General features: G+C 39.1%; 1 protein-coding gene across 2 annotated transcripts; it reads right to left on the reverse strand.

The window, feature by feature from the left end:
* Positions 1-27,782, reverse strand: GPR149 (G protein-coupled receptor 149). 2 transcript variants are annotated; one of them, XM_085302877.1, is made up of 6 exons: positions 26,805-27,776; positions 25,575-25,767; positions 22,097-22,197; positions 21,989-22,038; positions 21,722-21,857; positions 1-585 (listed from the first exon to the last, which is right to left on the reverse strand). In XM_085302877.1, exons 1-6 carry the CDS (start codon positions 27,774-27,776, stop codon positions 13-15), a joined length of 2,025 nt encoding a protein of 674 aa, XP_085159003.1. In that variant the 3' UTR covers positions 1-12. The 2 variants fall into 2 exon arrangements, with proteins under 2 accessions (XP_085159003.1, XP_085159004.1); XM_085302878.1 differs by having other exon boundaries at positions 21,722-22,197; positions 26,805-27,782.

Below are 27,782 nucleotides of genomic sequence, written 5' to 3' on the forward strand. Positions count from 1 at the left end.
ATTAAATGTCTTTTAATTGTTGTTGCCATCTTCTTCACGTTTTCTGTATGCTTTATTCAACATCTGTATTTCTTCCTGATAACCATCTCTTTCCATATGTTGCTTTTTACTATTCTGCCGATGAGCTTCGACAGTGTCTGGAATTGATATGTTAATATCACTGTCAGGATTGTTTGATGGTATGAAGAGTGAGTASGAGGCAGTTTCCCCTAAATCGCATGAAACAAACCTATTTTCTTTCCGTGAGTACCGCAAGGATGGAGACCTAACCTGTGTGGAGGACTGGCTGATATTACTGATGATTGACACAGTATCCAGGGCCTCTTCATTGTCACAAATTTCAAGAACCTCTAAATGAATTTTAACACTTGTGTCAGCAAAGGTACTAGGAGACTCCTCTGGGTTAGGCTCATGACCAACACTCTTAGATCGATATACTTCAATTTTCTTTGACGTGGGTGTTATTTTTTGCCCCTCCGTGCTTACCTCATATGTAGATAAAGAGAGGGTTTTTCCCGTGGGTGCCTGAAGAGATACAGTTCCTTGAAATGCACACAAAGGAATAGCTAAGGCACCACCTGAGCGCTGGAAAGAAAAAGAATGACCATTATCTAATGTTAATTTTTGAAGTCAGAATTAATTGTAAACAAGCCAGTTATGCTTGCTTTGTTAGTTGATTCTACCACTGTAGGTTTTTCTTTGGAATATTTTAGAAAACTAGTACTTAAATTAACGTTATGACATTCTAAAGGGTAAAAGGAAATGTCTTAGAATGAAGATTGTATGATGAAAAGCGAAGTTCCAAGCAACTGTGACTCAGCTATAGCTTATGGACACAGACACTTCATTATAATACATCTGCAGTCTTAAAATTTCATTGCAGCAAGTCTACAACGAGATAGCGGCTATGAGCTGGCCCCTCTGAAAGTGTTTTCACTCTGCTTAATTTATATCAGGATACTGGTCTCCCAAGACTTCTCATATAGTCAGCAAAGGTAGAGAAATCATACCAGAGCACAGCCAAAAAATAGGACCCTAGTCTGACAGCATCTGTCTCCCTCGGGCAGTAATGTCTTAATTAGTCTTAACTAACTTAGATGCCTAAAGTTAAATGGCTTAGAAACCCAGCTAAACTTTCCAAAATAATTTATCAGATATCATTTGTAGAACTCTTTTGTATCTTTGTTCATTTTTGTGGTGAAAATTATGCTTGTAAAATGGTATCAATTGGAAATCTAAACCAAGGATTTACATTGCTACTATTCTGATGGTATTCATTCTCAGTAATGTTCACAAATTTGAAGGTAGGAAAAGGAAATTCAGTTAGAGCTGTGCTGTACTGAAGGTCATGCTCAAACTATGAATTTTTTGTAGCTGCAAAGAAAGTAATTATTCCAAACGCTATAAATAAATAAAGGCATTACACAAAGAAATTATTGTGAGTGCCTGTGTGGAGAACAGAAGAAATGGTTTGCTACTACAAAGAYAGTGGTAGCTAATTAGGTAGTAAGTTGTTACATGTTCCATAACACTGCAGGGTAGCTCCTGACTCTTTATCTCAAGCTCTAAAGGCTCACATTTTTACCTCTGGGGGTCATTCATTCAGTGACTTGCGTTGAACAAAACACAAGTGATGGCAGAAGTAGACACACGGAGCAAAAAAACGCAGTACTCTGGTTCTGGAGACTTTTACTGCAGGGCTTATCTATTGCTCCTTCTTCATTAGCTTTGCTACAGTTGGCCTTTGGCTGCTCACTGAGAAGGGCACTTGAGAACTGGCTGTTATTCACTAAAAACACCATTGAAAATGAATGGCAGCTTTGCCCAAGACAACCTCCTTGGCAGAGATTGGAAGTGCTGGCTCTGGGACGGGCCAGTTTACAAGGAAGGACTAAACAATTTTAGAGGTAAATGTACAGCAAAAAAGACTACTGAAATTAAGAAAAGCTGCAGAATCCAGCTCCGCACCCACAGAGACACTAGAGAGAAGTCTGCACAGAGCACAATGAAAAGTTTCCAAATAGCAAGGTAAACCACCCAGTACAGACTTCCGTGTTGCCACTGCTATGCTGCTTTCTCAGGACCACTGATGGTCTTTTAAATCTGCCTCAAATATCTCCAGATTACATTACTATGTGATGTGCCAACTTACTCCTATTGTGCTGCAATTCCCTCTTCTGCTTAGGCGCTGACTTACTTCACCACTGGCTTCTCTGCCTCCTGCTGCTGCTGTCTAGAAGGGCAACTCACCAGGCGAAATGTCATCCCCCCCCCCCCTTTCCCCACAGTTTAGCACAACATAACTTTCTGGAAGATTAGGGAGTAAGAAGCCCTATGATAGCAATCAATGAATGAGGTGAAAAAATTGAYAAAATGTGATATGGATACAGTAACTAAAGGAAGAAAGACAGACAATTTATCAGGATGCATGAACYTGAGGGTATTTGAAGGGTTTAGATAGCACTCACATTTCTCCTTGCCCAGTGCAAGGAAGGGCTAAGATGAAGGAGGGAGATAACTGTCTAGGAAAGCAGGATATTCTTCTTCATTTTGAGTGTTGTGATTAATCTACCTGCAACCGACAGACAAACGGCAGAAACCCCCAGCTTCCAAAAGTCTTGCCGGTGTGTGTTACTGGAGGACACCTTCTGCTGAAGCAGAACCTCCAATATCCTCCTCATGCGCTACTGATTTGTCTTCTGCAAACAGTGTGAAAAGAAAGAAACGAAGAACAAGGAAACTGACAGAACGAGTAGGTCTAATCCCATTTTGGCTAGTTCTGTTTACTATTTCATTTCTAGTAAAACTGAGAAAGTGACTAGAAACAGAAAGGTTTAGTATATTAATTTGACAAACCAAGTCTTCCCTGTCACTTCCTAGTCACTAACTTGGAAGTCAATGACCGATACAACCTTCTGTCAGAAAAATTCAAGTAGAAGTATTGTTCGTTTACAGACACCTCCTTCTGTTTCTACAAGTAAGAGAATCCATTTTTGTCTTTGCATCCATGCATCAGAATGCCATGTACTCATGACTATGAATAGCAACTACATAGTAACTACCGCCCTGTTAAGCAGCAGCTTTCAAATCACACCTTAAATCCACTGAGTGTAATACCTGAGTAGCAAGGAAAGCGGACTATAGCCTCCAAGTTTTGACAGAGTAAATGTGTCTGTAACAGATCTATTCACTATCAACGCAAAATATTAAAAAGTTAAAAAAAATCAAGCTACTAAAGAAAAATGAGCAGCATTTACATGATGCTATAAAAATTACTAAATTATACACTGAGTTTATTAAAAATTAAATCAAATCCAGGAATTACATGCTGGGGTAGAGAGAAATAAAGCCAGAGCAGAGATCTGAGCCACTGAGCTAGAAATTCACCGCTAAGTGCTGAGGTGAACAAGCACTAACGGGGCTGGCCCTGAAGTGCCAAAGCCCCAGCAAGACTCCCGTGGTCCCCACGGGAGTGGAGCCACTGCAGCTGCTGGCCACAGTACCGGAAAGGACTACGTACCTGCACTTCTAAGGGGCCAGCAGTCATCTTAGTTCTCAGTTGTGTGAGTAAGAGCTGGCCCCTGAGCTTGACTGCAATACCAAGCACACTGAGCAACAGAAAGTAGGTGCTCTTATGGATTCAGAGCTGTTACCCGTATTTTGCTTGCTTTGCAAGCTTCGGTCAGGAATCGAATGGCCCAACAGAAAAATGCCATGAATAAAAACAGTTACTCCAAATGAGGGAAGAATGGATTTCTGGCTTTATGTACAGCCAGGCAAATTTGATCACCAGTGGACTTACTCTCAGCAGGAATTACTGTAAATGAGAATAGACTGTGACCTTTATCTTGATCTTGATAACCTTATTAAATATTCATTTTTGATTTTTAAGTGGCCATTAACACCCCATTAGCTTGTGATATATTCATGGCAAAAAACAAGAATCTACCTAGCAAGCCAGACCATACTGGTAGATCCTGTGAAGAAGGATTTTATCTTCCATTCTCATCGTTACTTACAGCTCAGCTCTGTAAGTCTTGTAATGCAATTTCATTCTAAAATAGGAACAGGAAGCAATTTGAGTAATGCTAAACAGTGGCCTTCRATTCGTCCATTCAGATCCTTGCGTCTCATCCCTGCATTACTTCAGCATCCACAACCGTAGCAGGGTTGTGATTCATACTTCAGCCCAGAATGTTTTTTGAAAGGGTACTGCTTCATTGGCCTCTCCACATGCTTTTCCCCCTACTCTTCGTATTCTCATATTTAAAAGAAACCCTGAAGTTTCTGAAAGAAATACACATATTAACTACTCCCACACTACCTACGCTACATGTTCTCTTTTAAAAGTATTATTACAAAGATGTTTTTAAGAAGATACAGAAAGCTCACAGCTACTGGTTCTTGGAATTGTGTTCAGAAAGACAATGTTTTGATATTGTCTTATCATCTGAATGCATGTGGGAATTATGCATGAGCATAAAGGTGAAGAGCTTTGTGAAACAAATAAACCTTATTTTTAAAATCAAAGTGCCATTTTGCAGCTTTTGTGTTTCAGGAGTTTAGCAGCATATCAGATACACACATACAGTTATCATTATTTCTGAAATAAAATTTAGAAAGCTTTCTAAAACCTTAGTTTTGTGTTTATCAGGATTAGTTACATTGTGATTTGTATTATCACACAGATATGGCACACTTTAAGTACATACTGTCTAACTCTTGATGTCTCCCATACCTGCTTGAGATTCTCAGTAACAACACAGGGCAAGAAAGTCTTGCTATGAGTGATTCTGATCCTATGACTTGTCTTTCTGAGACTCCAGTCATGTCATGCTCAACACCTATGAGGGGTGAAGGAAGGATYAGGCACATATCTGTTCAAATGCAGTAAATTTAAAATGAAGCCTGTTCTTTTTCTTTGTATGAAGAATATATTACATGAAATATATTTCACTGATCATCATTTCATTTTCATATTGATGAAAATCAGATGAATATATTGCATAAAATATTTATTATGTTTCATTGTACACACACACATATATATTTATCTTATTACGATTCATTGTTAAATTTCTGATAGGACTGATTGGGGAGGGGAAAGATTGGGACAGACTTATTTCTGTGCCACAGAAAATCTAATGATTTTGATAGTTGAAAAATCAAAAAAAAAAAAAAAGCTCAAATGTTCTGTTAAAAAAAAAAAAAGGCAAAATATTTTTTAAGCCAAAATAGGCACCTTTATGTTCAGGCCACCCTTAAATTTTATCTAGAAGAATATTTGAATTGTCTTATAAAATTTGTAGAACAGCTTTAAGCCTGAGCTGTTCTCCTTAAGAACAGCCTTAGCAACACATATTACATATCCCTCTGGAGGTCTGTTTTTTGCAGGCTTGCATCAGAGAAACAGCAAGTTGATAATTTTCAAAGTTGCTTAATATATATCCATGTGCACTTCAGCACACATGAATGTTGCAGGATCTGTAACACAGTGACACCAGCCATGAGCTCCCAGCCAACATGAGCTGGTCCTTCCCTTGCCTAGTTTTACTTTCTATGAAGAGTGTTCATTGATTTCCATCATGTCGTATTGCAAGGCATTTCCTCTGTACTGTTCTTGTCTGAGGTAGCTGTMGGCTATTCTGTCTGTTAGAATCTAGGGCATGGTTTTCACTGGAGAACTACATGTACCAGCACATCAATTTTTTAACAAGCAAAGATGAAAAATTACAATGCAGTAAGTCACAAATGTACTCGTTCCTTTAAGAGTGCTCTTGCATTTTGAACAGAGAAATATCTGCATAATTGATACTGCAGATCCTTTCATTATTCACTCATTTCCCAGATTACACGGAGAACAGAAAAAAGTTGTTACTGCTATGAGGCAAATCATCATCATAATCCTAGTAGTTTAAGACCAGCCTCTTTAGTGCAATTTTGGCTATCTGAGCAGAATTTGAGCCTGATTCACCAGCTGAGGGTATTATAATGCAGGGATAATCTCAGCCTGTGCAGAGAACACAACCAAGTCCAAGGTCACCTAGTCAAGGGGCCCTGGCAGAGCAGTGTGAAAGGGTCCACAAAGAGCCATCTGACTTATGGTCTTTAAGTAATCCTAGAGAAGGCATTTTGTAATTTAGAAACTCTGCTGTCTTGCCTGAATACAGAAGAAGGGTTTTACTCTCACGGCTTTTTTGAGGAGGAAGGAAAGGAAAGGTAACTTTTGTAGGATCTGTCACTGTATTTCTCCTTGCAAATTGGTAGAAACAAAAACAAAACACCCTTTTCTATCCTGTTTCCCAAGAAATGGTTATACTTGTGTTAAAGATTAATAAACAGGTACTAAGTAGCCAGTACACTTGAAGGAAATTGTAATTTCATCACTTGCCAAACAGGGCCTTATTCTGCATGCTGTTAAGTGCCTCCCAAGGACATATGGCATTCTCTCTGCTTCCCCTTAGCATCTGGAGTTGATCAGGCAATTTCCAGGGCTGGGCACTTCTGGAGAAATCAGGAATGTAAGACTGTAATCAAATCTGAGTACTGTTTTCGATAGTATTTACATTTGATTACMCAATCAAATTGTGGAGAGGAAAAGCATTAACAGTTCTATTTTCCAAACATAGTTATCAATGAATACTTCATCGCCTAAGAACAAAGCTGACTGTGCTCCAAAAGTAGATCTTTACCTACGCTAGCAGCTGAAATCCGAAGAAAGAACGTTTGTTCAACAAGTCACACATCCTGRATTGTGGCTCAAGTAATTCACAGCTCAGTTTGATTTTAAAGACAATAAATTGCTGCTGCAATACTGTGAAGGCCAATGGAGAAAGAAAGGCAATGCTAAGTTGATTGGGAGGAGAAAGGAAAAGCCTAAGAGCCTGGACTTCCTATGCTGTCAAGGGAAAGTAAACTTGTTTGGAGGACACTCCAGTGTGCCCACGTGAGGAGCCTTCCTCCACTGACTTTGTGAGAAAGCTGTGTTCTTAAAAGAGGGATCTCAAGTTGGATTTAGTTGCCTAGATCTGGTTGATTAATGACATCTGAGATGCCATAGGGGTTCTGAGATATCCTCAAAAGATTTTCAGATATAGATCAGGACTAATGGGAGACCTAACCACTCTTGAAACAGCAGCTGAAGGCCAAGTGGGACAACCTGAGACATCTCAAATGGTTCCACATATCTATGTACAGGCAACAGCCCAAAGCCTAAGTTAGTCTGTAGACCTCTCCTCTTGATTTCTAGTTTTGAAATGTCATGAAGTACAGACCCTAGAAGGACAAAACAGGTGCTAAAACTCTGCAAGATAGTGTAAGTGTTATAGGGAAGTACAGTTCATACTAGAGTTTGTATCTTATATCTGGAAAAGGTAGGAGTGCTTTGATGTGAGGTCCCAGAACAAAAAATGACTTTCCTGAGACTGCTAGACAGCACAGTGGTAGAGCCAAGGCAAGTTTTGCTGTGTCCCAGTTCAGTGCCACTTACACTGGGCCATGCTATCTTCCTAAACAGAAATCTGAATTAATCTGAATAAAGCTCTAATGAATTTGCATTCCTAATTACTTTGATAGAATCCAGGCTCTGGGTCGTAAGTTTTATTTTTAGAATGTCTCCAGTAAGGATCCCATCATTTCTTTTCACAGACAATGTATTTTCTGTGTATTTTAAAACAGAAGCTCTCCTAAAAATTAGTTGAAGTAAAATTAATTGCTGCTATGATTTGCCTTTTGAGAGGCTGACTGCAGTAAATATAGAGTAGGATATGACAGAAATAGACAAGTTCACCTCAAATGACTTGTAAACTAATACTTGTCACTGGGCTTCCCAGTCTAGATGGATCTTTACTTGGAGCAAATTAATAATAGAAGGAGCAACAGAGATATTCAAGACAAAAATACCTGCATCTACATAGCAGAACTTTTGTACTCAGTTGTCTATGGTTGAGGTAAATTAATTCAACAGAAAGATCTTTAATATTCTGCAAATAATGCATATGGTAACTTTTAGTGACCTCTTGTATGGAGGCAGCACAGATAGAAGCTGAGAAGGTGCTTTGCTTTAAGATCTGCTGGGGGCCATCTTGTACCTGTTAGAGATGAGAGGAGGCTTTGGCTTACTATAGTGTGCACCAGCTGCTTGCTCATGGTCATCTTAGGTACCAGGCAAGTTTAAGAATACTTTTGCCATATGCCTATAACCATAAACATATTTGGAACTGATTCTTCTTACCTTTTCACCCATAGATCTCATTCTCATACATATGTTTTGAAGACAATAAGGGATTGTGTTCATTCAGCTTTACATTTAGATCTGCTTTGTTTATCTGAAGGTTTAAACGATGATAAGGCAGGATGCTGAGAAAAAGAAAAAATATTTTCTTTCCTTCACTAAGGTAGATAAACAGACTTGATGACTCAGATGAGTGCATAGTTTTCCTTATTACTGGACTTCGTAAGAGTCATTTGCCATGAGCTCTAGTTCCTCTGTCCTGCAAAACTGAAGATGTTTTACCACTACTTATGCTGAAATTATTATAAACAATCTATATTTTTATGTAAATATTTGTAGTTTCAAATCTACTATATCTAGTCTTCTTCATAGAACAGCTGATTTTACAAGAAATATTTCCTTCTAATGTGGAAATAGACTTGCCTAGCAGGATCTGCTGATATGCCTGGCCTTCACCAAACTTTTTCCTTCCTTCTGGCCACCTGTCTCAGTCCTACAATGATCTTTGAAAAGTAACTGGGAAAACAGGTATATCTGTTATAGTTGGTATGTCTCTTATTTTTAGATAGATTTATAGAACAAATACTGACTTAATGATCCCTTTCTGTGCATTTGATTTCACAACACAGTGTGAGAGGGTTATGGTAATTCACAACAAATTATTTGCACTTTCAGGTAAAAAAGTGTGCAGACCTAAAATTTGCGTGTTAGTTTTAATCATTTGCATGAAGGAACATTTGGGATATGTGCAAAAATCTACGTTAGAGGAATATTTAAGCTGTGCAGTCATGCACTTTGAAGTTAATAAACACCAACACTTTGGCTACCCAGGCAAATTAATTCTGGCTCTTGCATTTTTTTGTGTGTGTTTTCCACAAGTAGCACCATGAAAGTGGGCAACAATTCATCAACTAATTGATGGCTAAGGTTAAGGTCTATGTGTACAATTACATCCATACAGCAGAGGGGCATATGGAGAAGCCAGCCAAGGTTTCAAAAGCATGAAAAAGCACTGAGGCAACCACTTTACTCCTAGCTTTAGAGATCGCTCCACCCCTGCATCTTTGTTATACAGTTATTGATCAGTCCTCGGTAATAAGGGTTTTGTCAACACGAGTGCAATTAAAGTAGCAGCAGTGTTTAAAGAACTGTCATCTCCTGCTTTAGAAGRGTGTTACTCTGCAACCTATATATCACTCTTTAAAAAACATGTCTTTTGCAGGAGCCGCTTGGCTTTTGCACAGGTCTATGTACCTGCCAAAACTTTCCAGTTATGAACCTTTGAAAATGATCTGTTTGGGTTTTGACTGACAGGCTAATTAAATTATTAACTGGCTGTAGAAAGCTGTTATTGCAGAACACAGAAGAGGTCTTTTGGGCAACCAGTGGTGGGTTCAGAAATCTGAATCTGATTTCAGATATCTGGGGAGTCTGATAGAGGTCTCTCCATCACCTTGCCMCTAGGAAGTGGTCACTCTTTGAACAGGAGGTGACCTACTGACATTCATTCTCATTTTTGTAACAGCTGCAAAATTAGGCCTTGCCATTTTCACCAGACTCAGTGAACTTTATTTTATGCGAGTACTGCCACCAGAAGACCCTACCCTTGGAAAAAAGGTTTTAGTTTATTTGCAGGCCTAATACTAGCAGGCTTTCAGCCAAACAGAAGGCATTGTAAAGTTAAACTGAAACAGTACTTTTGTTTACAAGGGAAATATCACGATTGACCGATTTGTTTGRAAAATAGCACAAGTCTGTAAAGAATGTTCTCCATTTCAGCCTAGAATGTAATGGCTTTATTGGAAGGTCTCTAAATTGCACTGCTTTTGTAACCCCTATTCCATTAAGTGGCATTAGGCACAGTGTGCAAGGTTGCCTTGCTCAAGGTGATATCGATCGTGTTTGTAGCATTGTCTGTTCTCTCGTAAGAAGAACACCGATAGCCGTCAATGGCAGCTTTTTGCTGGATTGATTCCTGTAAGAGTCTGTGACAAACAGTGTCTGTGGTACAGCTCTACAAGGCCTTAGCACTTATCCTTATTATTCTCCCAGAGCCTGGTATTTTTTCTTTTCTCTACTTGTGTGTGTGCATGCATACTTGTACCTAGCATTCAAAAAAAACTATTTAAGCAACAAATTTGGAAGCTCTTATTTATTATCTGAACAAGACAGAAACAGCAGCAGCCATAAAGAGCTAGCTTCCTCGTATTAGTGTGCCAACATGAGGGAAATGTTACAAGATCTTGCCTACATTCAGCCTTGCCCTCCTGGGCGAATGTTTCTCTTCTCAGTGTTTCTGCTACTGCTGCAATTCGACAGAGGGCCAACCTCAGTTTTACCGTAAGCGGACTGTCAGCAGGCCTCTTAAGCCTTGCATCACTTTGTCCTACTTTGAGTAAAGCTAGGAGATAGTGGTTAAACGCTACACTGACTTTCCAACCAATAGAACAGCACTTGCAAGAAGAAACTGGACTTTATATCACAGTAAAGGCTAGATATACAGATATAGTAGTATAAGCTGGGGAAATACCTCAGGCCTCTGTGCTGCACTTGGCATTTACTGGAATGTTTACAACTAACCTGGGGTGAGAAAGATCCTGTATCACTGCTAAAAAAACCCTTCAAACTGCAAACACATAGAGACACAATGCTGCTCCTCCTACGTGAAATCATTTAAACAGTCTCCCTCTCTTTCTCTTTGCAAGGTTCTGTATAGGGAGTCCCTTGAAAGGGTTTGCCTGAGGCAGGCAGGAGATGATGTAGCAAGTCGAAGAAAAAATCCCTAAGTCTGTAATACAACACAAGCCTAGCAGATTTCTTTTGCCTGAAGGCACCTAACTAGAGGCAAAAAAATACATGATATATTTGCACCCAATCTTTCTAGAAAAGGAAAAAACACCTCTATTGTGTAAGTCATTAAAGGTATCTTTCATCAACAAGGCTGTTTCATTCTCCTTTCATGCCACTTTTATTCCAGAAAAATCAATTTGATGGAATTACTCTTTACTCTCAGAACTGACAATGAGCAGACAATCAGCTATGGTATTTTCCAACGTAACACCTTCTTCCAAATAGCACATAGCTTCAACAGAAAGTTAAAGGCCTCATATATGTATTCTGGCATCCTATTCTGTGAAAAGCTAAATCAAAGTGATTACTTTGATTCTTACTGCTGTTAAAATGGGCATCCTTTTGCAAGTATCACAGGTTGCTGAAAGACTGAAAAAAAGAAAGTAACGTAGGAAGAGATTTTTTACCGTTTAATCACTTCAGGCTAGTGAGTGTTGCAGGCCAGCTGGCACGTGCTGTCAGCAAAGAACATTAAAACATGTTCAGTCCTGTTATAAGTTACTTTCCTCTGGAAGTACTGGAGGGGCTGTTGGCATCAAACATGTGAAATACCAATAGTTCTTCTAAGGAAAGTTTTGGGCAGAATGTGAAAAAGCTCTGCTACATATAATGAGCTATTTACCTGACTAAAAACTGCCATGGCTGCATTTCAGGTACTTTGAATCAGATTCACTGTTTACTAACTTATTTACAAAATTCTGTAAAATGCCTTTTTGATTTTGATAAAGTTTGACTTCCTAAAGATAACCGAGCCACAATTTTTTTCTGACCTTCAAACTTCCAAATGGTAAACCAAATTTATAACCTGAGGTAGTAAACAGACACAACACTCAGAGAGTATTGTGCTTTTTAACACTACTACAGTTTCACACCTCTACCTGCTGATACACATTCAGAACAAGGTCAGACAGCCTGTAACTCTCACCCTTTGCAGCTGTAAGACACACAATGTGTTGAGAGGTTGGAATTGAGGACCATCACTACAGTAACTGAAGGACTGTGTGCATAAGTATAAAATTGGTATGCATTTATCTCACTGTGTATATCAGACAACTATTTAAGGCTAGCAAGGAAAAAGTAATTGTAATAAAGATTTGGTTGCCTGGGTTACCGGAAGGGTTTATATTTTGATCCACAAAATCTTCAATACTGGACAATTTCAATTCAGCTGAAATTAATTATCTTTTGTCATGATGGTTCACAAACTTTTACCCAAATACACAGATTTTTCACATTTGAATTCTGAAACACAGTGCAGCCAAATGGCTCAGTCGTATTAAGAACAGCAGTTACTATCTCCAGCTGTACCTGACATAACACTGAGAGGAGACCAGCAGTTCTAGTTCCCCGTGCAGTTTTCACTGGAGATGGGAAGTCTTTTACTGGCTCTTATCTAGCAGTGCAACCATCTTCCAACAAGATAGAAACCATACCACAAAATTCACACATTTCAGCAAACCTTTGATCTTATAGGTTTCTTGGAGCATTAGGAAGTGGCATGCACACTGGGCCAATCTGCCCAGTATCTACTGCGTAAGTTTGGAGTTAGAAAAAAACATGAAATGTAAGAATTGACGTTTCTTTGTAACTGAGAGAATGCCATATATAACTCCCATCTCTAAGTTCCTCCTGCTACAGAAGCAGAGCTGGGAGGAACTGTAGAAGACGGCTTCGCAGGACAGAAGTACAAATGGGCAGATTTTCATGCATGATATGTAGTTCAGCCTCTTGCCTTCCATTAGTGCTAATGGGAAAAACACTATGTCCCTACTCTGAGGATGCAGCCCAAGAGGATATTTTTTGCCTTGTAAACACTGTGATTTAGTACACAACACCACATCTGGTATTCCCACCTCGGTCCCCATTTTATCAGCATAGTCATTGCCACGTGCTAGCTTTGCAGCACAGAAGTCTTTATGAAAGCTTGTTTTTGTGCTCATTTTTCACAAGCTGAAACAGAGGCAAAAGTTTAAGGTCTAAGCCTTAGGTCAAAGGGCTTAGTAAATCTGCTRGAAAGTGTGAAAGAAGGATCAGGGAAAAAATGGACATGGCAAGGTAGGAAGGAGCTTGAGGAGAGCTCAGGCTTTGGTTATGGAAATAGAAGAAAACTAGAAGAAAGGCCAAACACAAGCCAGGAAAACTGCTGTWTTTCTTTAGAATTGTGATAGGGTGGAGTAAAAAGCATTTAAATAAGGAATTCAAGGATATATTTACTGCAAAAGGTTAAGAAAGTGGCTGCTTCCTCCCCTGCCTTATTAGCACTTCTTTTTAGTATATGTGTTCTCATACTGTGCAGAAGGGCTCTGCCAGTCCCCAGCTCCCCTTCCTCCCAACCACATCACAGCTCCAGCTCTTCTTCCAAAGGAGTTCTGAAGCTTGGACAGGGATATTGACAAAGCAGCCTGCCTTCAGGCTCAGCCTTGTAGCACATCTAATTGTACATCTTCTTCCTACTCCACCTCACGGACTGTCAGCTGATATGACAAAAAAAAAAAAAAAAGGAATAAGCAAAATGCCATCACTAACAGTTTTTTGTTCAGAGCTGGGCCCCTTACAGAAAGCAAAGTGAAAGCTGTTTCTGGGAGCACACTCTAAACAGGCAACTGGGAGGTAAAGGATCCACTGTCATCCAGAGCCCTATCAAGTTTTAGGTTAGCTGCAGGCTATTACAACTGTGCTGCAATTGGAGAAGGCAACTAGTAGCAGCTCCTAGCATAGTTTTTTTCCCCAAACATTCTGTAAAAAGACTTGGGCAGAAAAAAAATTTAAAAACACAGATGACTACTTGCAAATATTATTTGTAAAGATTCATTCCTCTGAGAAGAGGTATTCTGTTGAAACTTCCAAAACTGCTTACAGATTTAGATGCAAAACTCTAGTAATATCAGTGGATACTATACACCTATATCCTACTAACAGATGTGAAAATTTTCCATGTTCTTATTTGTATGTAACTATGGTGTAAATTGAGTAAAATATGTAACTAAGATGTAAAGTGAATAAAATTCTAGTAAGTCAAACAAACCAGGAAGTTCATCATCCAGCTGCTCCTCCCTCAAAAAATGGCCATGGCCTTGACTTAAAAAATGGAAATACATTATGTCTTTTTGTAAAAGGGAGAATGGATTTACAAAAATGGTCTCTAAAACTAAGAAATGGAAGAAAGTGTCTTTTCTCACTTTTCTGTCATACACTTTCATTTCTTACTGTTTTTTCTTTCCACTCAGAAAATGGTGCAGCAGCAGTATCTAAGTAGTAGATAAAGAGCTGAAATTTGAAAAAAACTGTGAGAACAGATATAACGCTAATTATCTGTTTTCAATGGGACTGTTCCAGAGGAACATCACTTCATGTTGTCAAAAGGCTAATATTTTGCACACGCAAGGTAGTTTCCTGAATGCACCTCAGACATGGTAGTGTTTTCTGAGTTGTATATTTCTTTAAAGCTTTTTCAAAGAATAGGAATTTCACATGCCTTTCTGTACCTTACACAAGCCAACACGGAGGATGTATACTGGAAAAATAGTCCCAACAAAAAAGGAATCAGTAGTGACAGCAGCACAAAGCTGTAAAACTATAGAAGTTGGCCATGGTACTCAAACCATTACATAAAGTCCTAACATAACGTCAATTAATTTCTTTGAAAGAGAACTAGATTACAGATACAGACACAGAATACTGTATCTAAGACCTGCAAGAAGTCTTAGGATCAATTCTCAGTGAGAGCTGCAGGGTCCATGAGCAGGCAAAGAACCAAGTAATTTCCATGACAGTAAGGCAATTCTTTTTGACAGCAGCCTATAAAGACTGCAGAGAACTTTAATACACTGCCAATGAAGGCAGAGCTCGTAACAGATGTACTGTGAAATAATCAGCCTTTTGTTGTTAAGTAGAAGGGAAAAGACAGTCTGCAGGTATGGATTGTTTCTGGAAATGGAAACAGATGGCTTCATATACTGCTCTTCTGCAGTAACATTTTTTTCTTGGTCTGTTAAAAGCTTGCACAGTAGCAGTTGTATAGTCAATAGAACTGGCTGACAGCACAAGACTAGGTGAGGAACTGGAATGATAAAATTAGTGACTGGTATGTAAATAAAGATTAAATAATGATAAACAGCAAATTAGGCAATCTTCAGAAAAGGAGGCTAAAAAGAGAAGACTGGATCATTCTTGAACTGTGTTGCATTTTGACCAGCACTATTTAAGTGGTTCTGGAGAGTTGCCATCGGCACAGTGGACATGCAACTATTTCACTCCAAACATGTGACTGCATGTTCTTCTCTTTCCCTTCTTGCTTTTCTTTGTTTTTACCCTAGCAGTGAATAAGTAGAGGTAAAAACCTAGCAAGACTAAGATCTCTGCACCAGTTTTGTGGTAACACAACTTGTGAGGCAAATGTTGAATGGTGTTAGCTGTATAGCCCTTTCAGGAAGCGATACACAGATCAAACTCCAAGAGAAGGAAAACTGTTGCACGGCATCTTGAGTAAGATCATCACTTTAACGTTACCAGATTAATGTATTTCTATCTCCAGATCATTATGGCTACATATAAAAATAGTATAACTGACTGACTAGCTTAATATAAATAAACTAGCATGCATTTAAACAATATTAATTCTGTAAATCAGTGCTTAACATGACATTGTAAACTCTCCTTCTACATTGAAGCCACTTTTATAGGATTCCTGGTATGATATGAATGAAGCCTGATTCTGATAATCCTTAAACTAGTTTTATACACTGTTGGAACAGTTTCAGGTCATCTTAGCACAGATTCAAGTCCAATTAACTATGAGATAACAATTTCAAAACAGTCTACCACAGGACACGCTGAGGTAACTGAGGACAAGCCTCATCCATTCCATCGCTGCCCACTGATGTGTCTATACAGTTACAAGACTAGAGCTGGTTTACAGTTTGTTGGATAGGAAAGCAGGGGTAAATGTATAGATACAGCCATGAAGTCCTTCAAATGTTCTGAAAATGAGACAAGTGGATTTTAAAAATTTCATTGTTATGAACTCTAGAATTTGAGATTTCTCAGAAAAATTTGAGGTTTCTCAGAAACACTTAGGGCAATTATTCTTTCACAAAACTAAGTTCCTTCAAGACTGCTTTTATTTGGACACTACAACTCTCTCTTCATCCTCTTCTCCTGCAAATTGTCTATGAGAAGGATTAATAAAAAGGCATGAGTGAATAGGCTTTTAGAAAGTTGATGACGCTGATGACAGCCAGCTCCATTTTTGCTGATCCGGACAATATAGTTAGATGTCATAGCCAGCACATGGCAAAGACTGAAGTAGTTACTTGGTGCTTCATCTGTTGACAAAATCAATGATGATACACTGATGGAAGCAACATYGTAACACTGTAAAGGTTTTATTTGTCCTGCTAATAAGAAATATTTGTCCTTAGTGGAAAATCTGGTGCCTGGCTAGCTATTGTTCAGAGATCAGGATTAGATTATTTCAGCCTTTGGCCCTGACCAAAATGTTCTGCATTTTACTTTGCTTTACAAGCAGTTTTGGTTCCAAATGAGTCAACCTGCCTGCTACAGCAATATACATTCTACTACTCATTCAGTAGCAGCAGCTCTCATATTGAATTCTCATAATACCTGTAACCAGCCAGAAGTTTGCTGTTGTTCTCCCAAAGTCTAATCTCAGTCACCATGGTGTTCTCTAGCTTTGATTACTGCAATGCTCTCCATGATTACTGCAGAATGGCAAATTGTTAGGTTATGTGAGTAAAGGCTCATCTCCCCAAACACAATGTAGCACAGAAGAATGACAACAGGAGGAGGAACCTCAATAATCCAATTTGAGAAACAAAGTCCCCTGGCCCACTGCTCCCAGGGCTATCAGAGGAGAGTCATCAGCCCATTCTCCAGGCCTGAAACCTGTCAAGATGAGCCTGACAGAGAGGCTCTCCAAATCACCTTACAGACTACAGGCAGTTACAGCCTTCAGGCACACAGCAGTCATTATGGGATACAGGGGAAGTCCGTATGGGGATTGTACAGGACTTATTACAGGAAGTTTAGGGGAAAGATCAAAGGTGGAGAGAGGGCAGGATCAAGMTAGTTTGAACTAGAGCTGATAAAGAATTTCAATATAAGAAAAAATGTATTCCAATTTTTTATAAGATAACTCACTGTCCATTTTCAATACTATCTATAGAGGAACTGACATTCTGTTTTTCTTAGTAACTTCTCATGCCAAGCAACCACGCCCTTTGCTATGTGGAAACTCAGCATGTGAGGACACACTTACCACACCACTTGCAGCTTACAWTTTTACAGAAACTTACAGAATTACAATTTCTGCTTCTTGAAYAGCAAGCTGGAAGTACTCTAATAAGAACATCTATGTTTATTTCTGTGATCAAAAGTCTGTAGTCTGAAACTACTGAAAGTCAGGAAGTTGCATCCCATTAGGATAATCACCCATTTCTTGATAATATTTGTTATTTTTTCCTCAACTAGTTAGTTTAATTGGCAAATTAAGCAGAGGTACACAGAAAAAGGTGACTTTAACAGAGGCAACTATGGGGAAAGATGAGGAGAAAATGAGTTTTCTYAGATACCTAGGGATCTCCAGATAAGCTAAACAAAGGGGGTGGCTTCCAACTTACTTAATGTTTGGTCCAAATTGATCTTTCACCCAACATACATCCATGAAATGCATAAAAATTCTTTTCACAACACTTGCAGACTTTCAGATTCTGTCCCTTTTCACCAGGAAAGCAAATGTCAGTACTGTGAAGCTCTAGAAGCTCATGCTGAATGTCAGAAACAATGAGATCTGCAGCTCAGAAGCCTTGAACTTTTAGACCATAAAAGCCTTAATGCCTGGCAAGTGCACAGTGTGTTATAACTTGGAAAATGTCAGAACAGGACAAATTAGGATTCCTTGTAATGGAATGTCCAAAAGCGACATATAAAGCCCCAGGGCAAATAAAGCCAGCCACAGGCAGTCATTGCCAACTACTTCACAAAAAGATGCTGTTATCCRCTGTAATGGAAGTCACAGGTCTAGCAATTTGAAACAGCAGCTGTGGGAGATGGGAGAAGGAATTCTTGTTTAAAAACAAAAAATGTCTGGAAACCGCTGCAAGGAAAGTCATAGATAATGATGAGCCTAGCAACATATTGATCTTGTTAACTAAATTTCACATGACACTCAAGAAGGTAACAAGAACTAGTAGATTAAAAACAGGTTCAGTCATCATCTACTTTTGCCCCTGGACACAATCTCACCAACACATGCCATAAGAGAGTAAACATTTGCTTTCCAATGAAAGGAATGATCAATCCAATATGAAATATAAAGCCAAAATTCCTATTTTGACTCATTTTATAAACTTGTGTATATCAAACAGGAGATCACTTTATTTAAACATAAAATAAATTTCAGTCATTTTACCTACGAATGTGTGAAGATCCAGAACAAACTGATCTAACTTTGAAGATAGCCCTCTTTGGAGCAGGAGGTTGGACTAGGGAACCTCCATAGGACTCTTCCAGCCTAAATTCTTTCGTGACTCCTGTCTTGTGGGCTTCACACAGGCTCCAGCCCCACTCCCACTGAATGCAATACTAAATTTCTACCGAATTCCATAGCATACACTGAAGCCCTCAGATTTTAGCTAATATTCAGCCAGGTAGACAGATAGGCTTTGGCTTCTGCCTTCCTCCTGCCCCAAATTCCTTTCTTATGCATCACCTTGGGGTTGTAGTGGGGAGGAAGGGCTGATATTCTAGGTACTAGTAGCTATAAGAATTCAAATAAACAAGTAGAGACTGTATCCAATGTGGAGTTTACTAATCGGACACTAGAGAGATTAACAGAAGCCACAGTTCTGCAGAAAATGCTACAAAACATGACAGTGTTTCATCTACCCCATTCAGCACTGGATCCTGAAAGAAGAGTTTTCTTAATCTAGGCAAGAGTGAGTCTTTCCCTTCTTTTTAAATCTTAAAAGTCAGCTTCCTTAATCCAAGTTTCCCCTTCCAAGAATAGTCAGGATAGTCTGGGAAAAACTAAACCATCCAGGAAAAACACTGACAATCTTCCATTCTGCTTGAACAGGGTATAAACATGCAACTACTTCACCTGGAAATGTGTTTCTCAGGTTTACAGAGCCCTCCACTTATTTTAATGGAAATATTTAAACCCCTTTGACAGGCAATGSGTATTTTCATTTGTATGACCACTGGAGGACAGTGGGAGACTAACTGCTTCCACAGCATAGCAACCGATGCAGGAAACATAGCATTCCCCAAATGTTAACCATCTTACTGAGCATTTGAGTTCTTGATTTTGGCAATTGTTTTGTTCATTCCTCTCAAAACAGAGGCACACTCTTGTTTCTTCTCAGTCTCACAGTCCTAGAGAAAATTGAAGAGATGGTTTTCCTATGGCCAACTATGATCTGTCCAAATATAGCAGAAGAAAAGTAATTTTGCTGCTTACCACACAAGCTCCTGAAATTTAATCAAATAAAACAAAGGTTCAAACTGAATAGTAATACAATAATAACAAAAATACAGTAACGTCCTTTGCTTACATCCTTTTGCATCTGTTTTGCAGTTGCTCATGGATAATAAACTGAAAGCCAATACTGGCTCCTTTTGGATTCTACCAAGGGAAATCTTTGAGGGTGAGTGGGCAGCGTTGAGATTTAAGTTGTCTTAATTTACAACAAGAATACAAAATTGTGACTCTGCCACATACAAAATATGAAAACTATGTATTTATAATAATAAAACCTAATGCACATATAACTGCCCTGGTTTATCTTGAAAATAAGTATACACTTATGCTGCTATAGAATTATTATATACACTATTTATGCTAACAAATTGTGTGCTGGAGCATAAACAATGTCTCACATGAAATGTGCATACAGAATAGGAGCAGATAACAGCACAATACAGTACTACCCATTTTTGCTCCTTAAACCACCCTTGAGATGCTTTTTTTAGAGGCCAGTATGTGAACAGACCAACATGCAACTTCTACAGCTGCGGGATAAACAGTTGTTGTTCATTTCAGTTTCCACTAGAGATGTCACATTACAGGCTTGCCTGGTGTCTCAYGCCAGTGTTTGACCTCTAATTCATAACCACTCATTTTTTAGGAGCTGGAAAATCTTCATGCTCATTGCCCACTCAACATTCTCTATGTTCACTTCATATGGGAATGGTTAATAGTATTTCCTTCCTTTCTTCCTTTAGAAGTATCTTTCTCAGCATTTGACCTGCATTAAATCTTGTCACACCCTTTCTCTTAAAAAAACCCACTGATTATACAAAATAAAAGGAAGTTTTGGCAGTTCTCCTTTAAGTCTCTACTCTTATATGAGAGAGCTAGTGATTTAAGTTCAACTTACAGTTGTCCTTATCTTGGACCCAATTTCAGGCTGTCGTTTTACAAATGGCATTTTGGGGCAATTCTCTTTTACCTCTTCTTCAGTGTTGAACTCAACTCTAGTCAGGAACYGGTGCAGACCCTCCCAGCATAAATAGGGGCACTAGCAACAAGGTTTGTCATGACAGAACCAAAATGTCCCCATGCTGAAGAAATCACTGATCCTGCTGTTCTTGATAAACCAAGGTATGTGAATGAGGATTGCAGCAAGGAACATGTGAACAAGGACTGTGCACTTGAAACAGATAGCACTGCAATCTCATAACTGAAAGTGAACCCCAGTTTCTATGGAGATGCTGGTATGTTCAATGGGACATGCCTGTAGGTGAAAAGGTCACACTGTAAAATCGTTCTATGTATTAGTTTCAGACAGTATGTCCTTAAAGGCTAGGGTTTGCTGGTATTCCTCTTCTCCTCAGCTGTGAAAAGCTTTACTGGATTCCATACAGTGCCCAGCGAAGGCGAGAGAGTAGAATCAGAACTTCTCTGCAAAGAGCTACACAAGCTAAGTTTGTGGACACCCTTAATAAACCCTTAAATTGAAGTGCTATATATAATGGAATCCATCTTTAATCACTTCTCTCACACAGCTCCAGAAAATTAATTAGTTCTTGGCTGTTTCTTTTCCCTGGTAACTGTTCACATTCTACAAGAAAGGGATTTGATCATTTTAATACTTGGAACCTTTCTCTTTGAATCTAATAGGAATCTTCATACCCAGATTGAAATCTATACTAACCTGAGGTGCTCACTCTTCATGTTTCCTTCTTATGTTTGTTTTTCCAGTTCTCCTTTTTTCCCTACCCAAAATGTAACCACGGAAAAAAAACTGACACCAGATGTTTGGAAATACCCTTGAAAATGTAATCTTCTGCAGTCTTCTGGAGAGAAAATTCCTAGTCACTGAGATGAATTAATGTATTTTGTAGTGAATTCTTACCATACACAGATCATGCAGGTGCATGCAAAATAGTAACAATAATGGAAACCCATAATTAAGGAGACAAAGGAAAAATTATTGCCAGATTAGAATTTGCAAATATGTGTGAATTTACTAAAATATACAATGCTAAGTATGATTTTTACTAAAAATAATTACACTATCAGTAAAACTAACTGGAATTTCAGTATCAGCAAAAATCATTTCACGTTTTTGTAAAATACTTATTATCAGAAAAAACTGAGGGAAATTTATGTTTTACCTGTCGAGGGGTCCTCTCTGATTTGCTCCTGCACCATTCCCAATCTGTGAGCTCAGGTTTATGGCTTTCCTCATGAGACAATCTTCTCTCTGGTCCTTCAAAAAAAGTCGAGTTATCAAAACTGCTGGCCTCTTCTCTTTTAAAGCCTCCTGATTTGTCAGAAAGGAGATGGTCCAGGTTACCGTCCAGGCCAGGATCTTGCCCACTCTCTGTCCCCGCCAGACGGACGCTGCTGCAGCCGGCAGCCAGGCTGGAGCTGTCCACCACGGCCGCGGTGCTGAACTCGGTGCTCCCACACTCGCAGGCATGGTCGCTTGCTTTCTGGGGCTCCTTGGAGTTACCACAATCATAGCTCACCAARTTGTGATATGACACAGATTTATCACCATCATCATGATGGTAGTTTTCATGGTTTATTTTGTAGATTCCATAACTTTGCTGGAAAGACAGATTGAACTCAAAACCTCTCCGTTTGGCTAAACAGAAAGAGGAGAAATGTCGAAGAGTCAAAAGCGAGCAGAAAAATCAGATTACACATAAAATGTAAATTACATTCTAAGACACATAATTTATTTTGATACTATCAGTGACAGTTAATTTCCAATCCATAAAAAGTATCTATTGTTAAGAAGAAAGATATCTTAAACAGTAAGTCGCTGTGTTGCTTTCTTAATGAATTCAGAAATAACACATTCCAAAAAGTTCATGGGTTCCCAGAAACTGGTAGATTCATCTGCCATTTTCAAAAACAAATTGGTTATGATGTTAATCAGGTTCACACAAGAAGAAAATAGTTAAATTATGGTTCATTTTGTAATATCATTTTCCCCAATCCTATTTCAGCTATATGCCTAAAGGAGAAAATTTGTACAAAGTGATAAAATGTATTTCTGAGAATTGAAAACTATTCTTCAATGCTAACAGTCAAATAAGAAAAACAGAGTTCTACAATAAAAAACAAAAAATAGCGGAAGCACTTGCACCATGGAACTTTGTATATTCTTCATTCTAAATTTCAGTGCTTCATTAATTAATCTTAAGTAATTAAACAATTAAATCTCAATTACCATTTATATACCTGCATGCTTCCTTGTTTCTAACACAAATCACCTCAGATTCTTCACGGTCCTGTCTTCCTTTCATCCTGCTTTATGTAGTAACTAAAGGACAGCCTTTTATTCAACTCAAGAAATCATCCCCCCAATCTATCATGCTACATTACAAAAGAAAAGGTATAGTGATATATAACATGTAACCCTGCTCACCAATTAGATACTGTTTTGACTGGATCAGATGATATTTTGGGTGAACTTCTGACCTTAACAGTCATTACATTAAAACTGCAGAATGTGAAAACTTGAGAAAACTTGAGATCTTTAGCATAAAATTCTAAAAAACATGTTTATTTTAAATTATTTTATAATTGTTGCTTTTCCATCTATTGTATGTTCTCTCTCTAAATATTATATTAGATATATATGGAATAAGCTGTCTTCTTGAAAAACTTTAGTCACCATCTCTGGGAAAGTGGTTAAAAGGCCATGAGTTGCAGCAGAAGTCATTCTGCATTTGGAGATGTGTTCAAAGGCAGTCAAAGCCATGCACAAAAATGTTTTTTCTTCAAGATTTGGGGGCTTGCTTTCTCCTTAATACACTGCAGTGGATGTCAGGGACTCGTCCATGTAAGTCAGCGGACTTTCACTGCAGGAAACAAGGAACAACACTCAGATCCTCAGAAGTATTTAGCTCTTAGTTCCCTAAATGTAAMTTGCCAACACTTTCAATTCACCTTGCACAGGCCTGAAGGGACAACTTTATCAAACCCTACAACTCCTGCTGCTGCAAGTCTAATGCAGAAATTTATATTATTATTTATGAAAATAATTGTAAATAAYAGAATCCTGGGGTGTATGTAATGCTATCATGGGGTGCATTAGGAAGAGTGTTGCCAGCAGGTGGAGGGAGGTGATCCTGCCCCTCTRCTCAGCCCTGGGGAGGCCTCATCTTGAGTCCTGTGTCCAGTTCTGGGCTCCCCAGTACCAGAGAGACATGGAGCTGCTGGAGAGAGTCCAGCATAGGGCTACAAAGATGATCAGAGGGCTAAAGCACCTGCCCTACGAGGAAAGGCTGTGAGAGCAGGGCCTCTTCAGCCTGSGGAAGAGCAGACTGAGGGGGGATCTGATCAGTGTGTACAAGTACCTGACGGGAGGGTGTCAAGGGGATGGGGACAAACTCTTTTCAGTTGTCCCGTGAGACAGGACAAGAGGCAATGGGCAGAAATTGAAGCACAGGAAGCTCCGCCTGACCGTGAGGGGGAATTTCTTCCCTGTGAGAGTGACAGAGCACTGGCACAGGTTGYCCAGAGAGGTGGTGGAGTCTCCTTCTCTGGAGATCTTCAAGGCCCGCCTGGATGCAACCCTGTCTAACATGCTCTAGGTGACCCTGCTGAGCAGGGGGGTTGGACTAGATGATCTCCAGAGGTCCCTTCCAACCTTACTGATTCTATGATTCTATGGAATCATTTTCTGTTAATGTATTCTTGACAATAATTACRCAAGTAAATAAAAAAATGACTCCTGCTCCTTATTCCATTGTTTTTTGGCTTTCTTACTAATATTTCTACTAGAACACATTTATGATATGCTAACAGAGATCTAACAGGTGCAGATGTCCTTTYGCAGATTTCTCTCCTTTAAACTTTTCATAATTATCTACTGTTGAACTGCTTAATTTTTTTTAAGTTATTAAATTTTGTGATTGCCCCAGAAAGCAAACGTGTATGCACATACACACATATGTGCATATGCAGTTAATGTAATTGAATTATTAATAAAGAGCCTGAATTTATATTAGTAGGTTCACTAAACTTCTTTAAAACATTTTAATAAATACTTAAAAAAAAAAAAAACTACTGGAAAAGTCGTATTTTCATCATTAATTCAAAACGCAATCCCACTATACAGATTATGGGAGCATTGGAGATCAAGATATTTCATAAATATCTGTGACAAGTACTTTACAGAAAAACATTATGCAACATTTTAGCCACAAATCTGATGCTATTATTGTTTGCAAAAATCTAAATGTATGTTTCTTCTGTAGAGGTAAGTTCATAGAGTGATAGCTGTACTTCTTTCCAGTCTTTTTCTCTGACTGAACATTACCAAAAGTTCAAGAAGCTTTAATGAAAAGAACAAAGTCATGTAACTTCAGCAGATAGGCTGGGCTAGATACAGCATATGCAGTGATTACTTCAGTTGGTTTTACATGGTGGGCCAGAAAAACTAGTTCCAGAGCTTTAAAATATTCCAAGAAGGTCATCACTGAAGGTCTATCATCCTCTATTTCACACATATAGCAGATAAATGTTATAGACATGCAGGAAAATCTTTTTAGGAAAGAAGTGCATAGCAGGTCCTCGGCTTTCAACAAGTTACATGAATGCACTGAGAGACCTACACCCACTCCACCAAATAATGACCTTTGGTGTTTGCTTATTGGTATCACTATAATTTCTGCTCAGTATCTATAGGGTAGGTGTACAAACAATAGATCCTGTCCTTCTTTTAATTCAAGAACGTGAAGTTGTTCACAATTTTTCCCCCCTCAGCATTAAATATAATTAGCATGGTTCATGTATTTGATTAGTACTTCCCACCAGACTTTGGCAGATATATGTTTCCCAAGGTAGAACAGGAGAGTGAAACTAGGTTTCAGAGTTCATTAGTTCTGCTGAAAGATCTGCCAGGGACTTGGGAAAGTTCAGCCAAGCAAAGCAGTGTTATTGACACTAACTTCCTATCCTATTTACTACAAGATGTACTCCAGCTATGTGTCAGCCTCCCATACTTACTTTTGAGTTCTTCCGAAGACACAGCATACACATTCCTCCTGCAGTTAATGATGCAGCCACAAGGCAGGTGAATCCAGTTTTCTGACAGGACAAATACCGGGGTGACTGTGGCAGCCAGCAAAGTCAGCAGAAAGCTAAGTGTCTCAAACGAAAGGCTTTGAAAACCTATGATGTGCTGGACAACCATTTGTATCTGAAAAGGCAGAGCACACAGAAACTTAAATTGCTTCAAGCACATCATGTATTTCCAGGAGGAAACATATCTCATCATGAATCTGGCACGAGTAAAAGCCACAAGCTGTCACCAAAGGTATGTTGAGCCTAACAATTGTTTTTCTAAAAGAGTGTAAACAAACATATTGACAGATTCTCTTCTTCTCATTCTGCATTTCTCAGAAGACCTCTTGCTTCAAGTTAAGTGGTAAATATAGATGCCTGAAAACTATTAAAAGAAGCAACTCACAATCCAAGTAACTTGAAAGAGACTGCTAAACCTCTCCTGCATGGTACTGAGAAACCCCAACTCCTGATGGGGAGCAAGAGAACTTAGGACTACACAGAACTGCGCTGCAGGTATTCTGTAATGTTCTCTTCCGTTAAGAAGGGCCAAGATGCTAAGTCTATATACACCCAGAGGACAAGGATAATACTAAGCAAGAGCCATGTTCATATTCTGAATAGACTTATTCCTACTTATATGAGAATGTACTTGTTCCCAAAGGTCCTAGTTCGTGCACATGGACACCCCTGGCCATAAATGCTATGGGGATTACAAAGATACAAAAAAGCCTTATTTTTCAAACAATTTCTATTTCTTAACCRATCTGTGACTGACAGCTGTGAGGAAGGGCAGAAAAGCTAGCTTAGTAAAATTCACAGACCCCATAATGCTGATCAAATGCTTACTAGAGAGCTAGAAACACAGAAGGATGGACTTCATTCACCCTTGTAGTCAGGTGATAAAAAATATGTGAAGACAGAGTAGCATACTGGTGAATCAGGCTCTGCCAAATCTGCCGAAAGCCAGTTAAGTTCACGTAGTGTAACACAGATCTGTTTTAAAAGGACTTTTGCTATACAGACTATATACTATGCTATGCTAAACTGTTCCTACAGTATAAGGAACAACTGCTACATCTACTGCTCATATATTTCAATTTACATCCCATGAACTCATATCCCGTTTACACACACATAAATATTAGAGAGTAAAGCAATCTGACAATTTACCATCATTGGAAGCCAGAGAATGACTTTTGTCARTGCAAGAATCAGTGAGAATCGTTTCTGGGCAAAACCCACTGTGAAGCTCCTGCTCTGTATGTTGTTCACACAATGGGGCTTGAGTCCACCGCTCTCAGCCACACCTTTCCTGAAAACTGCCTCTGAGCTGGCACATGCATTTTGGAAGCGCTTCAGGGTTTTATCCACAGGGTCCTCTGGTGACAGAGATGGGGTAGCAGTACTGCAGCCTGCAGGTGTCGCAGGGGTGACACAGCCTCGAGAGATTTCCTGGTAATCAATGTATAATTGCTGCTGTTCATCTGAACACAACAGCTGGTAAGTTAGAGGGACAGAAAGCACTGTGAGGAGGCAAAAACACAGCGAGTAGACAATAAATAAAAACAAGATGTAGGAACTGGCACAGTCAATGAAGCAGCCCCATGAGGTGGGGATGTAGCTGCCCCAGCCACAGAGAGGCAAAATGCAGATTAGCAAACTGACAATCCAAATAGTGAGAATGGCCCACGTCATGCTCACCGGTCGTTTGGAAGTGGTGCGGCTCATCATTACAGTTTTGTTGATGGTGTAGAAGTTGTAAGAAACTATAAGAGATGCTTTCAGATTGCTAGAAATGCCCTGAAATAAATACATAAGCGCTGAGGTGGTACACAGAGGCTGGGGGAGCACATCACTTGACCACTGGGTGACCATGAAAATAATCACTGGCACAATGCTGATCAAATCATCTACTGACAGCGAGGTCACAATCACTGACATCGTGGTTTTGTTCTGCATTTTCAGCAGGAAAACTAGTGAATAAATGCTGCCCAGAAGCGCTGTGAATGTAATGATAAAAGTCAAGCAGAAGAGAAAGACGTTCGAAGTTCTCTGCTCATTAGGTTTATCCATAATGCTGTGATTTTCAGCGAAGAAGCTTGTGCTGTTGAGTGATATATTGAGACTAGGCATTACTGACATCGTCCT

This window comes from Rhea americana, unplaced genomic scaffold (genome assembly GCF_003343005.1).
Source record: "Rhea americana isolate MKP2758 unplaced genomic scaffold, rheAme1 scaffold_193, whole genome shotgun sequence".
Lineage (NCBI taxonomy): Eukaryota > Metazoa > Chordata > Aves > Rheiformes > Rheidae > Rhea > Rhea americana.